Source organism: Passer domesticus, chromosome 28, assembly GCF_036417665.1.
Source record: "Passer domesticus isolate bPasDom1 chromosome 28, bPasDom1.hap1, whole genome shotgun sequence".
In the NCBI taxonomy this organism is placed as follows: Eukaryota; Metazoa; Chordata; class Aves; order Passeriformes; family Passeridae; genus Passer; species Passer domesticus.
Window position 1 is genome coordinate 1,331,224 of NC_087501.1, and position 14,900 is coordinate 1,346,123.

Here is a 14,900-nt window from a genome sequence, read left to right on the forward strand (position 1 = left end):
TTCTCAGGGGAAATGGCATCGTTTGTGTCCAGGGCCCGGTGGCCCGGAGTGGCCGGCTGCCTGCTGAAATTCCGCATGCTTCAGGATATCTCCCAGATGCAAGGTGCCCCCACAGGCAACTGTGTCTGGTTTGACAGTGCCAAGTGCCTCCTGCAAACTGACATCAGGAACCTGGCCTGGTGAGTTTTGTTTCTCAGGGGAAAGGCCATCGTTCGTGTCCAGGGCCCGGTGGCCCGGAGTGGCCGGCTGCCTGCTGAAATTCCTCATGCTTCAGGATATCTCCCAGATGCAAGGTGCCCCCACAGGCAACTGTGTCTGGTTTGACAGTGCCAAGTGCCTCCTGCAAACTGACATCAGGAACCTGGCCTGGTGAGTTTTGTTTCTCAGGGGAAAGGGCATCGTTCGTGTCCAGGGCCCGGTGGCCCGGAGTGGCCGGCTGCCTGCTGAAATTCCGCATGCTTCAGGATATCTCCCAGATGCAAGGTGCCCCCACAGGCAACTGTGTCTGGTTTGACAGTGCCAAGTGCCTCCTGCAAACTGACATCAGGAACCTGGCCTGGTGACTTTTGTTTCTCAGGGGAAAGGGCATCGTTTGAGTCCAGGGCCCTGTGGCCCGGAGTGGCCGGCTGCCTGCTGAAATTCCGCATGCTTCAGGATATCTCCCAGATGCAAGGTGCCCCCACAGGCAACTGTGTCTGGTTTGAGAGTGCCAAGTGCCTCCTGCAAACTGACATCAGGAACCTGGCCTGGTGAGTTTTGTTTCTCAGGGGAAAGGCCATGGTTCGTGAACAGGGCCCGGTGGCCCGGAGTGGCTGGCTGCCTGCTGAAATTCCGCATGCTTCAGGATATCTCCCAGATGCAAGGTGCCCCCACAGGCAACTGTGTCTGGTTTGAGAGTGCCAAGTGCCTCCTGCAAACTGACATCAGGAACCTGGCCTGGTGAGTTTTGTTTCTCAGGGGAAAGGGCATGGTTCGTGTCCAGGGCCCGGTGGCCTGGAGTGGCCGGCTGCCTGCTGAAATTCCGCATGCTTCAGGATATCTCCCAGATGCAAGGTGCCCCCACAGGCAACTGTGTCTGGTTTGACAGTGCCAAATGCCTCCTGCAAACTGACATCAGGAACCTGGCCTGGTGAGTTTTGTTTCTCAGGGGAAAGGCCATCGTTCGTGTCCAGGGCCCGGTGGCCCGGAGTGGCCGGCTGCCTGCTGAAATTCCGCATGGTTCAGGATATCTCCCAGATGCAAGGTGCCCCCACAGGCAACTGTGTCTGGTTTGACAGTGCCAAATGCCTCCTGCAAACTGACATCAGGAACCTGGCCTGGTGAGTTTTGTTTCTCAGGGGAAAGGGCATCGTTCGTGTCCAGGGCCCGGTGGCCCGGAGTGGCCGGCTGCCTGCTGAAATTCCGCATGCTTCAGGATATCTCCCAGATACAAGGTGCCCCCACAGGCAACTGTGTCTGGTTTGAGAGTGCCAAGTGCCTCCTGCAAACTGACATCAGGAACCTGGCCTGGTGAGTTTTGTTTCTCAGGGGAAAGGGCATCGTTCGTGTCCAGGGCCCGGTGGCCCGGAGTGGCCGGCTGCCTGCTGAAATTCCGCATGCTTCAGGATATCTCCCAGATGCAAGGTGCCCCCACAGGCAACTGTGTCTGGTTTGACAGTGCCAAATGCCTCCTGCAAACTGACATCAGGAACCTGGCCTGGTGAGTTTTGTTTCTCAGGGGATAGGGCATGGTTCGTGTCCAGGGCCCGGTGGCCCGGAGCGGCCGGCTGCCTGCTGAAATTCCGCATGCTTCAGGATATCTCCCAGATGCAAGGTGCCCCCACAGGCAACTGTGTCTGGTTTGACAGTGCCAAGTGCCTCCTGCAAACTGACATCAGGAACCTGGCCTGGTGAGTTTTGTTTCTCAGGGGAAAGGGCATCGTTCGTGTCCAGGGCCCGGTGGCCCGGAGTGGCCGGCTGCCTGCTGAAATTCCGCATGCTTCAGGATATCTCCCAGATGCAAGGTGCCCCCACAGGCAACTGTGTCTGGTTTGACAGTGCCAAGTGCCTCTAGCAAACTGACATCAGGAACCTGGCCTTGTGAGTTTTGTTTCTCGGGGGAAAGGGCATCGTTCCTGTCCAGGGCCCGGTGGCCCGGAGTGGCCGGCTGCCTGCTGAAATTCCGCATGCTTCAGGATATCTCCCAGATGCAAGGTGCCCCCACAGGCAACTGTGTCTGGCTTGACAGTGCCAAGTGCCTCCTGCAAACTGACATCAGGAACCTGGCCTGGTGAGTTTTGTTTCTCAGGGGAAAGGCCATCGTTCGTGTCCAGGGCCCGGTGGCCCGGAGTGGCCGGCTGCCTGCTGAAATTCCGCATGCTTCAGGATATCTCCCAGATGCAAGGTGCCCCCACAGGCAACTGTGTCTGGTTTGACAGTGCCAAGTGCCTCCTGCAAACTGACATCAGGAACCTGGCCTGGTGAGTTTTGTTTCTCAGGGGAAAGGGCATGGTTCGTGTCCAGGGCCCGGTGGCCCGGAGTGGCCGGCTGCCTGCTGAAATTCCGCATGCTTCAGGATATCTCCCAGATGCAAGGTGCCCCCACAGGCAACTGTGTCTGGTTTGAGAGTGCCAAGTGCCTCCTGCAAACTGACATCAGGAACCTGGCCTGGTGAGTTTTGTTTCTCAGGGGAAAGGGCATGGTTCGTGTCCAGGGCCCGGTGGCCTGGAGTGGCCGGCTGCCTGCTGAAATTCCGCATGCTTCAGGATATCTCCCAGATGCAAGGAGCACCCACAGGCAACTGTGTCTGGTTTGAGAGTGCCAAGTGCCTCCTGCAAACTGACATCAGGAACCTGGCCTGGTGAGTTTTGTTTCTCAGGGGAAAGGCCATCGTTCGTGTCCAGGGCCCGGTGGCCTGGAGTGGCCGGCTGCCTGCTGAAATTCCGCATGCTTCAGGATATCTCCCAGATGCAAGGAGCACCCACAGGCAACTGTGTCTGGTTTGACAGTGCCAAGTGCCTCCTGCAAACTGACATCAGGAACCTGGCCTGGTGAGTTTTGTTTCTCAGGGGAAAGGGCATCGTTCGTGTCCAGGGCCCGGTGGCCCGGAGTGGCCGGCTGCCTGCTGAAATTCCGCATGCTTCAGGATATCTCCCAGATGCAAGGTGCCCCCACAGGCAACTGTGTCTGGTTTGACAGTGCCAAATGCCTCCTGCAAACTGACATCAGGAACCTGGCCTGGTGAGTTTTGTTTCTCAGGGGAAAGGCCATCGTTCGTGTCCAGGGCCCGGTGGCCCGGAGTGGCCGGCTGCCTGCTGAAATTCCGCATGCTTCAGGATATCTCCCAGATGCAAGGTGCCCCCACAGGCAACTGTGTCTGGTTTGACAGTGCCAAATGCCTCCTGCAAACTGACATCAGGAACCTGGCCTGGTGAGTTTTGTTTCTCAGGGGATAGGGCATGGTTCGTGTCCAGGGCCCGGTGGCCCGGAGTGGCCGGCTGCCTGCTGAAATTCCGCATGCTTCAGGATATCTCCCAGATGCAAGGTGCCCCCACAGGCAACTGTGTCTGGTTTGACAGTGCCAAGTGCCTCCTGCAAACTGACATCAGGAACCTGGCCTGGTGAGTTTTGTTTCTCAGGGGAAAGGGCATCGGACCACCAGAAATGAGACTGGGACTCTCAGAGACCCCTCCCCATGGGCCCAAGATGACAAAAAATGGGGCTGGGACCCACAGGGACCCACGGAGACCCCTCCCCATAAACGGGAACACCCCAGAAATGGAGCTGGGACCCCCAGAGACTGTCGCCCTGATTTTGTAAGATTTTCTAAGCCCTCTGATGTTTGCATTCTTATATCAAACTTTCTCACACGCTCTCTGTAAACCACTTATTGTTTTGCATTCTTTTATGGAGGAGGAGAACCTTGATGGGCTGTTGGTTTGTGGGCCTGGAGAGGTGGCACTGTCACCCTCCAATCCTCTGTCACCTTTGGGAATCTATAAATGCTGGAGTCAGAAAATAAACCGCCTTTTTTCTCCTGTCCCGAGAGCAGCAGTGTCTCTGTGTCCTGTTGTCTTGTGTCCTGCAGCGACAAGAGACCCCTCCCCATGGGCCTGGGCACCCTTAAAATGGAGCTGGGACCCTCAGAGACCCTTCCCCATGGGCCTGGGCACCCCAGAAATAAGGCTGGGGTCCCAGAGCCCCCTCCCCATGGACCGGGGCCACTCGGTCCCACGGGGTTCCGTTGTCATGACGCCGCCCTGGTGCCACCAGGCGTGGAACCCCTGCGTGTCACAACAGAGCCTGGGTTCCATCATTCCTGGCTCTGTGACATCATGGGATTCCATGGAGCCCGTGGGTTCTGTCATCGTCCTGGTGTCAGGGAAGCTTGAAATGGAAATGGGATTTAATGGCCTGAGTTTCCCTCCTTTAGGATTGCGATAGTCCCAATTTCCGGTGATCCAGTTGCAGTTTCCAATAATCTAATTCAAATTTTCAATAATTCAGCCCCAATTTCCAATAATCCCAATTTCCGTAGCGAAGAAATGAGGAGATGAAAGTGAAAAAAAATAACAATCTTTTATTAACAGGCAGGAAATTCCCCCCAAATCCCGGTTTTAGCATCGCCCCGCCCCCACCCCGCCCCCTCGGCTCGGGCCACGCCCCTTTTGGAACGCCCCGCCTCCCGACCAATCAGATCGCTCGGCTGCGCTTTGGTCCCGCCTCCCCGCTGTTTGCTCACAACGTGGAACGCTGCTTGCTCCGCCCCCACGCTGTTTTCTCGACTCCCATTGGCTGTCGTCCGGGGGCGTGGCTCAGGCCGGGTATATAAGGCGCCGGCGGGAGCGGGGGTCCCAGTTCGGCACCGGGAGCGGCGGAGGAATGGAACGGGGCGGAGCGGGAGGAGACCGGGCCCGGCGGCGGTGGACACGGGGAGACCGGGGCGGCCGGACACCGCGGGATCGCGGCAGTGGACACCGGCGGACCGGGGACCCGAGGGTCGCGGCGGTGGACACCGGAGCGGTCGGAGCCCCCCGGGGCGGCGGACATCGGAGGATCGCGGCGGTGGACGCCGGGGGAATCGGTCCGGCCGGACATTGGAGGATCGCGGCGATGGACACGGGAGTGGCCAGAGCCCCCGGACCGGGCGGCCGGTCACCCGAGGATCGCGGCGATGGACATGGGAGGATCGCGGCGATGGACACCGGGGCAGCCGGAGACCCCACCGGACACGGAGCCCACCCCAGCCCGCACTCAGGTAAGCACCAACCCAGCCAGGCGGCAGCCAGGGATGCCCTACTAACCCTCTCCTTTTTCTCCACAGCGGGTGCAGACGGCCCCGGCCCCCGGTAACTGCACGGGCGCGGAGACCCCACCGCTGACTCCGCTCCATGGAGACCGCCCCCCGCCCACATCACGGTAAGCACGGACGGAGGCGACCCGGCCCCCTCCCGGTAACGGGAAGGAGGCCGGAGATGACCCGATCTATCCCCTCGCAGTGGGCGCAGACGGTGCCGGTTCCCGGTAACCGACGGTGCGGCGATCACACCGGACACGGCTCCAGCGAGACCGGCCCCAGCCCAGGTTAAGTTAAGCAGAACTGGGACGCCCCAGGTAATGGGGGGAGGACGGAAATGGTCGGACCCCCCCGTTCATCCCCGCACAGGACGGGAGTGGAGCCGAACCGGCCCCTCTGTAACGGGGAGAACCGGGACGGACCGGCACCTCCTTAATGGAGGAGAACCGGGACCGCTGGCCCCTCCTTAACGGGGGAGAACCGAGACGGACCGGCCCTCCCATGACGGAGAAGGACCGAGACCGCTGGTCCCTCCATCCCGGAGGAGGACCGAGACTTTACCGGCCCTTCCATGACCGAGGAGGACCGAGACCAACCGGCTTCTCCATAACGGGGGAGAACCGGGACCCACCGGCCCCTCCTTAACGGAGGAGGACCGAGACCGACCGGCCCCTCCTTAACGGGAGTGGAGCCGAACCGGTCCCTCTTTAATGGGGAGAACGGAGACTTTACCGGCCCTTCAATGAGGGAGGAGGACCGAGACTTTACCGGCCCTTCCGTGACCGAGGAGAACCGAGACCGACCGGATTCTCCGTAACGGGGGAGGACCGAGACTTACCGGGCCCTCCTTAACGGGGGAGAACCGAGACCATCGGCCCTTCAATGACGGAGGAGGGCCGAGACCACCGGCCTCCCTCTGTAAGGGGCGAGGACCGAGACTTTACCGGCCCTTCCATGACGGAGGAGGACCGAGACGGACCGGCCCCTCTTAACGGGAGTGGAGCCGAACCGGTCCCTCTTTAATGGGGGAGAACCGAGACTTTACCGGCCCTTCAGTGAGGGAGAAGGACCGAGACCGCCGGTCCCTCCATCCCGGAGGAGAACCGAGACTTACGGGCCCTTCTGTGACTGAGGAGGACCGAGACTGACCGGCCCCTCCTTAACGGGGGTGGAGCCGAACCGGGACCACCGGTCCTTCTGTAACGGGGGAGATCCGAGACCAACCGTCTCCTGAATGGGGGTGGAGGCGAACCGGCCTCTCGTTAATGGGGGAGAACCGGGACGGACCGGCCCTTCAATGAGGGAGGAGGACCGAGACCACCGGCCTCCCTCTGTAAGGGGCGAGGACAGAGACTGACCGGCCCTTCCATGACCGAGGAGAACCGGGACCGACCGGCCCCTCTGTGTAACGGGGGGGATCTGAGACGGACCGGCCCTTCCATGAGGGAGGAGGACCGAGACTGACCGGCCCCTCTTAACGGGAGTGGAGCCGAACCGGCCCTTCTTTAATGGGGAGAACGGAGACTTTACCGGCCCTTCAGTGAGGGAGGAGGACCGAGACTTTACCGGCCCTTCCGTGACGGAGGAGAACCGAGACCGACCGGATTCTCCGTAACGGGGCAGGACCGAGACTTACCGGGCCCTCCTTAACGGGGGAGATCCGAGACTGACCGGCCCTTCCGTGACTGAGGAGGACCGAGACTGACCGGCCCCCCTTAACGGAGGAAAACCGGGACCGCCGGTCCCTCTGTAACGGAGGAGAACCGAGCCGGACCGGCCCTTCAATGACTGAGGAAGACCGAGACTTTACCGGCCTTTCCGTGACTGAGGGGGACCGAGACCGACCGGATTCTCCTTAATGGGGGAGAACCGAGACTTTACCGGCCCTTCAGTGAGGGAGGAGGACCGAGACCACCGGCCTCCCTCTGTAAGGGGCGAGGACCGAGACTGACCGGCCCTTCCATGACCGAGGAGAACCGGGACCGACCGGCCCCTCTGTGTAACGGGGGAGAACCGAGACGGACCGGCCCTTCCGTGACTGAGGAGGACCGAGACTTTACCGGCCCCTCTGTAACGGGGGAGATCCGAGACCAACCGTCCCTCCTGAACGGGGGTGGAGGCGAACCGGCCTCTCGTTAATGGGGGAGAACCGGGACGGACCGGCCCTTCAATGACTGAGGAAGACCGAGACTTTACCGGCCCTTCCATGACCGAGGAGGACCGAGACTTTATCGGTCCTTCCGTGACTGAGGAGGACCGAGACCGACCGGATTCTCCATAACGGGGGAGAACCGAGACCGGCCCCTCCTTAATGAGGGGAACCGAGCCGGACCGGCCCTTCCATGACTGAGGAGAACCGGGACCGCCGGCCCCTCTGTAACGGGGGAGAACCGAGACCGACCGGCCCTTCAATGACTGAGAAAGACCGAGACTGACCGGCCTTTCCGTGACCGAGGGGGACCGAGACCGACCGGATTCTCCGTAACGGGGGAGGACCGAGACTGACCGGCCCCTCTTAACGGGAGCGGAGCCGAACCGGTCCCTGTTCAATGGGGGAGAACCGGTCCGGACCGGCCCTTCAATGAGGGAGGAGGACCGAGACTTTACGGCCCTTCCGTGACCGAGGAGAACCGGGACCCCGGCCCCTCTTTACCGGAGGAGAACCGGGACACCGGCCCCTGTACCGGGAGGGCCGAGGCCGCCCGGTGCCCCCAAACGGAGACCCCAAAAGCAGAGACGGGCAGCGACCCCACCCCGTGAGCAGCAGGAGGACGGAGACCCCCGGTAACCCGGGAGGGGCAGACGGGGGGAGACCCCCCGGGAGCAGCAAATGGTGCAAAAAGCAGTTTTAGATGGGGAAAAATATCCAAATTTACAAAAATCCAGCTTTGCAAAAATCAAAATTTTACAATGCATGGAAAAATATCCAACTTGACAAAAATCAAAATTATGCAATGCATGGGAAAAAAAATCAAATTTTACAAAAATCAAATTTTAAAATGCATGGAAAAATACCCAACTTGACAAAAATCAAATTTTAAAATGCATGGAAAAAAATATCAAATTTTACAATGCATGGAAAAATATCCAACTTTACAAAAATCAAAATTTTGCAATGCATGGAAAAATACCCAACTTGACAAAAATCAAATTTTACAATGCATGGAAAAATATCCAGCTTGACAAAAATCAAAATTATGCAATGCATGGAAAAAAAAAATCAAATTTTACAAAAATCAAATTTTAAAATGCATGGAAAAATACCCAACTTGACAAAAATCAAATTTTAAAATGCATGGAAAAAAATATCAAATTTTACAATGCATGGAAAAATATCCAACTTTACAAAAATCAAAATTATGCAATGCATGGAAAAAAAATCAAATTTTACAAAAATCAAATTTTACAATGCATGGAAAAATATCCAGCTTGACAAAAATCAAAATGTTACAATGCATGGAAAAAAATCCAAATTTACAAAAATCAAAATTTTACAATGCATGGAAAAAAGAAATCAAATTTTACAATGCATGGAAAAAATCCATTTTTACAAAAATCAAATTTTACAATGCATGGAAAAATATCCAACTTGACAAAAATCAAAATTTCGCAATGCATGGAAAAAAAATCAAATTTTACAAAAATCAAAATTTTTAATGCATGGAGAAAATCCAACGTGACAAAAATCAAAATTCTACAATGAATGGAAAAATATACAACTTTACAAAAATCAACTTTCGCAATGCCTGGAAAAAAATCCAAATTTACAAAAACCAAAAACTTACAACGCATGGAAATAAAATCCAACTTTACAAAAATCAAAATTTTACAGCGCATGGAAAAAAATCAAATTTTGCAAAAATCAAACTTTACAACGCATGGAAAAAAAATCCAACTTTACAAAAATCAAACTTTACAATGCATGGAAAAAAATCCAGTTTTGCAAAAATCAAACTTTGCAACGCATGGAAAAACTCCAGTTTTACAAAAGGCCGAAAGCTTTGCTGATTTTGACTCCCCCAGGGAGTCCCCGAGGTGGAAACTCCAACAAACGAAATCCAAGGAAGGGCCCGGAGCTCCCTGGGCCGGGCCGTCCTTGGGAACGGGAGTCAGAGTCAGATTTATCGATTACTAATTTAATTTAAGATGTTAATTTGCCTTATTATTGGGCTGATTGGTAATTTGACTGATAATTGGGCAGATTGACAATTCAGCGGATTGATAATTTGGCTAATTGATAATTTGATTTATAATTAGGTGGATTGGTAATTTGGCTGATTCATAATTTGACTGATAATTTGGCTAATTGATAATTTGGCTTCTAATTTGGCTGATTGATAATTTGGCTTATTGGTAATTTGGCTGATTGATAATTGGGTTTATAATTTGGCTAATTGATAATTTGGCAGATTCTTAATTTGGCTCATTGATAATTTGGCTCATTGATAATTTGGCTCATTGATAATTTGGCTCATTGATAATTTGGCTCATTGATAATCTGGCGGATTTATAATTTGGTGCATTGATAATTTGATTAATAGATAATTTGGCTGATAATTTGGCGGATTGACAATTTGGCTGATTTATAATTCGGCTAATTGATAATTTGGCTCATTCATAATTTGGCTTACAATTTGGCTAATTGATAATTTGGCTCATTGAAAATCTGGCTGATACTTTGGCGGATTGATAATTTGATTAATAGATAATTTGGCTGATTGGCGATTTGGCTAATTGATAATCTGGCTGATAATTTGGCTCATTGACAATTTGGCGGATTGACAATTTGGCAGATTTATAATTTGGCTGATAATTCGGTTTATAATTTGGCTGATTGATAATTTGGCTAATTGATAATTTCGCTGATAATTTGGCGGATTGATAATTTGGCTAATTGAAAATTTGGCTGATTGATAATTTGGCTGATTTGACAATTTGGCTAATTGATAATTTGGCTCATAATTTGGCTAATTAATAATTTGGCTAATTGATAATTTGATTAATAGATAATTTGGCTGATTGACATTTTGGCGGATTGACAATTTGGCTGATTGACAATTTGGGTAATTGATAATTTGGCGGATTGATAATTTGGATAATTGATAATTCGGCTATTAATTTGGCTGATAATTGGGTTTATAATTTGGCTGTTAATTTGGCTGATAATTCGGTTTATAATTTGGCTGATTGATAATTTGGCTGATAATTCGATTTATAATCTGGCTGATAATTTGGCTAATTGATAATTCGGTTTATAATTTGGCTGATTGATAATTTGGCTGATTGATAATTTGGCTGATAATTTGGTTTATAATTTGGCTGATAATTTGGCTGATTGATAATTCGGTTTATAATTTGGCTGATTGATAATTTGGCTGTTAATTTGGCTGTTAATTTGGCTGATAATTCGGTTTATAATTTGGCTGATTGATAATTGGGTTTATAATTCGGCTGCTGATTTGGCTCACAATTGGCTTTCCAGACAATCTGGCTGTTAATTCGGTTAATACTTTAGCCGATAATTAGCTAATTATTTAGCCGATAATTAGCTAATTATTTTGCTGATGTTTGCTCTCCCAAGTGGCTCTTGCCATGAAAAGCAAATCCCAAACTGTGGGACTGGGAGCCCGGCCAGCCAGAGCTTCCATCCCTGTCACACCGGGGCTTTCAAGTGTGGAATTAAGTAATTAATTAATTAATTGTTAATTGTTGTGTGGGTTTAGAGGCACAGGGCACCCTCCCCCAGTCCTTAGTGCCCGCAGTGTGAGACGGACGGAGGCGCCCAGAGCATCCCCCGGGCTCTGAAAGAAATAAAAATAAAAGCTGAGAGCACAAAAGAGGCTTGGACTCATTATTTGTTATCAATTTTTATTTTGGTTATTTATTATCAATTTTTTATTTCAGTTATTTATTATCAATTTTTATTTTAGTTATTTATCATAATTTTTTATTTCAGTTATTTATTATCAATTTTTATTTCAGTTATTTACTATATATATTTAATATATTTTTATGTTTTATATATTTTTAATGTATTTTATATATATTTTAATATATTTTATATGTTTTATGTATTCCTATATTATTATTCATACACTACTTTACATATATATGTATATATATTATATTTTAATCTATTTTGAATATATTTTAATATTTTAAAATATAATTTAGACATTTTAAATTTCATTTATATATTTATTTATTTTTATTTTTTATCCCATCCCCACTTTTGTGGTGCCCAGCCCCACGGGGAGGGCTCTCTGGGGGTCCCAGCCCCACTTTTGGGGGTCCCAGCCCCATTTTTGGGGTCCCGGTCCCATTTTTGGAGTTCCCGCGCAAATTTGTTGCCCCGCCCCCGCGTGGGCGTGGTCACGCAGCCACTCCCAAGGCACGGCCACGCCCCCTTTGGCGAGATTCCCGCCCTTTCCTACAGCTCTCGCGAGAGTTGGCGGAGCGGGCCGGTCCTAGCCGGAGCGGCCGCCGCTCCCTCAGAGCAGCGCGGCTCGGTCCGGTGCCCTCAGTCCGCTCCCCTCAGCCCTTCCCACTGTCTCAGTCTGCTTCCCTCAGCCCTTTCCACTCCCCTCAGCCCTCTCCCTCATTCCTCCCCGCTCCCCTCACTCCGCTCCCCTCAGTCCTCCCCGCTCCCCTCAGCCCTCTCCCCTCAGTCCTTTCCCTCAGCCCTTCCCGCTGGGGAACAGACCCCCCTGCAATGACCCTTCTGGGCACCAAGCCTTAAAACAACAACAACAATAATAACAATAACAAGAACAGCCATCCCGCAGGGATCGAGCACACGGCACAGGGTGGGTTCAGGCCCAGGGGGGCGGCCCTGGGCCCCTCCTGGCGCTCTTTATTGGGGCCGGGGCAGCCTCAGCCCTTGGGGGCCGAGGTGAAGATGCGCAGGCCGTGCATGTGCTTGATCTCCTCGCTCAGCGCCTGCGGGGCACGCGCAGCTCAGCCCCACAGGTTTCCTCTCCCCCATTCCATTTCCCCACTCCCTCTTTCCCATTCCCTCATAACCCGTTCCCTCACATCCATTCCCTCTCACCCATTCCAGCTGTTCCCGTTCCCTCCCTCCCATTCCCTCTCTCTCCATCTGCTCTCCCCATTCCCTCACCCCTGTTCCCTCTCTCGGTCTCCTCTCCCCATTCCCCTCCCTCTCTCCCCTGTTCCCTCTCCCTCTCTCCTAGTTCCCTCTCCCCATTCATCTCCCTCTCTCCTCTGTTCCCTCTCCCCATTCCCCTCCCTCTCCTCATTCCCCCTCTCCCCTCCTTCCCTCTCCCCGTTCCCTCTCCCCATTCCCTCCTTCCCTCTCCCCGTTCCCTCTCCCCATTCCCTCCTTCCCTCTCCCCGTTCCCTCTCCCCATTCCCCCGTTCCCTCTCCCTGTTCCCTCTTTCCCTCTCCCCGTTCCCTCCTTCCCTCTCCCCGTTCCCTCTCCCCATTCCCTCCTTCCCTCTCCCCGTTCCCTCTCCCCATTCCCCCGTTCCCTCTCCCTGTTCCCTCTTTCCCTCTCCCCGTTCCCTCCTTCCCTCTCCCCATTCCCCCTCTCCCCGTTCCCCGTCCCCTGCCCCAGACCTGGGTCACCATCCTGTGCTGCTGCACCGTGCGCTTCTCCCGGAACTCCTCCGACTCCACGTGGATCTCGTACATGGCGCCGCAGCCTCCTGCCAGCCCGCGCCAATTAACGCCAATTAACGCCAATTAAAATAAATCACAAAGCCAGTTCAAGCCAAGGCTTGGGCAGCCTCACACTCCTGCCCCTTCTGGGGGTGCCCGCAGCCCACAGGGGCTGGAGACTGACTGGGTGCCCCCGAAAACCAGGTTTGGGCAACCAGGAGCGGGTTTGGGGCAATAATGGTGGGGTTTAGGGTGATAAAGAGCGGGTTTAGGAACACAAAGAGTGGGTTTAGGAACACAAAGAGCGGGTTTGGGGCAATAATGGTGGGGTTTAGGGTGATAAAGAGCGGGTTTGGGGCAACCAGGAGCGGGTTCAGGGTGATAAAGAGTGGGTTTAGGAACACAAAGAGCGGGTTTAGGATCACAAAGAGCTAGTTTAGGGCAACCAAGAGCAGGTTTAGGGCAATAATGACGGGGTTTAGGGTGATAAAGAGTGGGTTTAGGAATACAAATAGCGGGTTTAGGATCACAAAGAGCAGTTTTAGGATCACAGAGCGGGTTTAGGATCCCGAAGCAGTTTCAGGATCACAAGCAGGTTTAGGATCACAAGCGGGTTTAGGATCACAGGAGTGGGTTCAGGCCCCCAGAAGCAGTGTCAGGAGCACAGAGCGGGTTTGGGATCAGAAGCAGGTTTAGGATCACAAGCGGGTTTAGGATCAGAAGCAGGTTTAGGATCACAAGCGGGTTTAGGATCACAAGTGGGTTTAGGATCACAAAGAGCGGGTTTGGGATCAGAAGCAGTGTCCGGAGCACCGGCGGCCCAGCCCCACAGCCCCTACCTGAGATGTCCACCACCTTGATGGCCGAGGCCCGCGGGAACCGCTCCCGCAGCAGCCGCGCCAGGCGCGCCTCCCCGTCCGTGCCGGAGGCCAGGCCCCGCCAGCAGCGGCAGCGCAGGAACAGCTGCGGGGACACGGCCCTGAGACCGGGGACACCGGGAACAGCCCGGGAACAGCCCGGGAAGGGCGAGGGGAGCACGGGAACCGGAGCTGCCATCACCCCAGGGCCCGGGGCTGAGACAGCGGCCCGGGTTCAGCCGTGCCCGGGGGGCATTGGGAGGAGAGGAAGCACCGGGAGCGGCGCAAGGAACGGAGGGACACCGGGACAAGGACAGAGGGACAGAGGGACCGACGGACACTCACCGGGCCCCGGCCCAGCGCCGCCGCCGCCATCCCGGGGGCGCGCCGGGGTCACCTCCGGATCAGCCAATCAGAGCGCGCCGCTGGCGAAAGGGGCGGGGCCAGCGCTGCGCCGCCACAGCGCCCCCTGGCGGCTCGGAGGACCAGGAGAGGCCCCCGATGCCCCCACGAGGGTCCCCAAAAAGGGTCCCCTAATGACCCCACAAAGGGCCCCCTAATCACCCCAAAAAGGATCCCCTCATGACCCCAAAAAGGGTCCCCTCCTGACCCCACAAAAGTCCCGTCCTCCCCCCCCCCCAATTCCCATATCCAGAGTCCCATCCCGACCCCCAAAAGGATCCCAAAATAATCCCAAAAGGATCCCATCCCCTCTCTCATCCCACAGATGGACCCCCCCCATCCTTTTCCTCCCTAAAGGACCCCAATTCCCATACCCAGAACCCCATCCAGACCCCCCAATCCCAAAACCACAACCCCAAAACCCCCAAAAACCCCAACCCCAAACCCAATCCTACCCCCAATTCCCATACCCAGACTCCCCAAAAAACCCCAACCCCAAAAATCCCAACCCCAAAAACCCCAAAAATCCCAACCCCAAAACCCCAACCCCAAAAACCCCCAAAACCCCAATCCCAAAACCCCAACCCCACAGGAACTGCAGCCGAGCCTGGTGTTGAGTGCAAAAAATAAATATAAAATTTATTAAAACACCCACAATATTTTAAAGGTATCGGGAATAATAACACAGCCCAACTCAGAATAAAATACAAATTAAAAATAAACAACAACAGAACAAAAAAACCCC

General features: G+C 53.8%; 1 protein-coding gene across 1 annotated transcript; it reads right to left on the minus strand.

Annotated features, from left to right (window-relative positions):
- Positions 1–12,063: 12,063 nt before the first annotated feature.
- BOLA3 (bolA family member 3) lies at positions 12,064–14,194 on the minus strand. Its single transcript, XM_064400419.1, has 4 exons — positions 14,099–14,194; positions 13,736–13,859; positions 12,855–12,943; positions 12,064–12,214 (listed from the first exon to the last, which is right to left on the minus strand). The coding sequence occupies exons 1-4, from the start codon at positions 14,126–14,128 to the stop codon at positions 12,149–12,151; spliced, it is 309 nt and encodes a 102-aa protein (XP_064256489.1). The 5' UTR covers positions 14,129–14,194; the 3' UTR covers positions 12,064–12,148.
- Between the last annotated feature and the right edge of the window lie 706 nt (positions 14,195–14,900).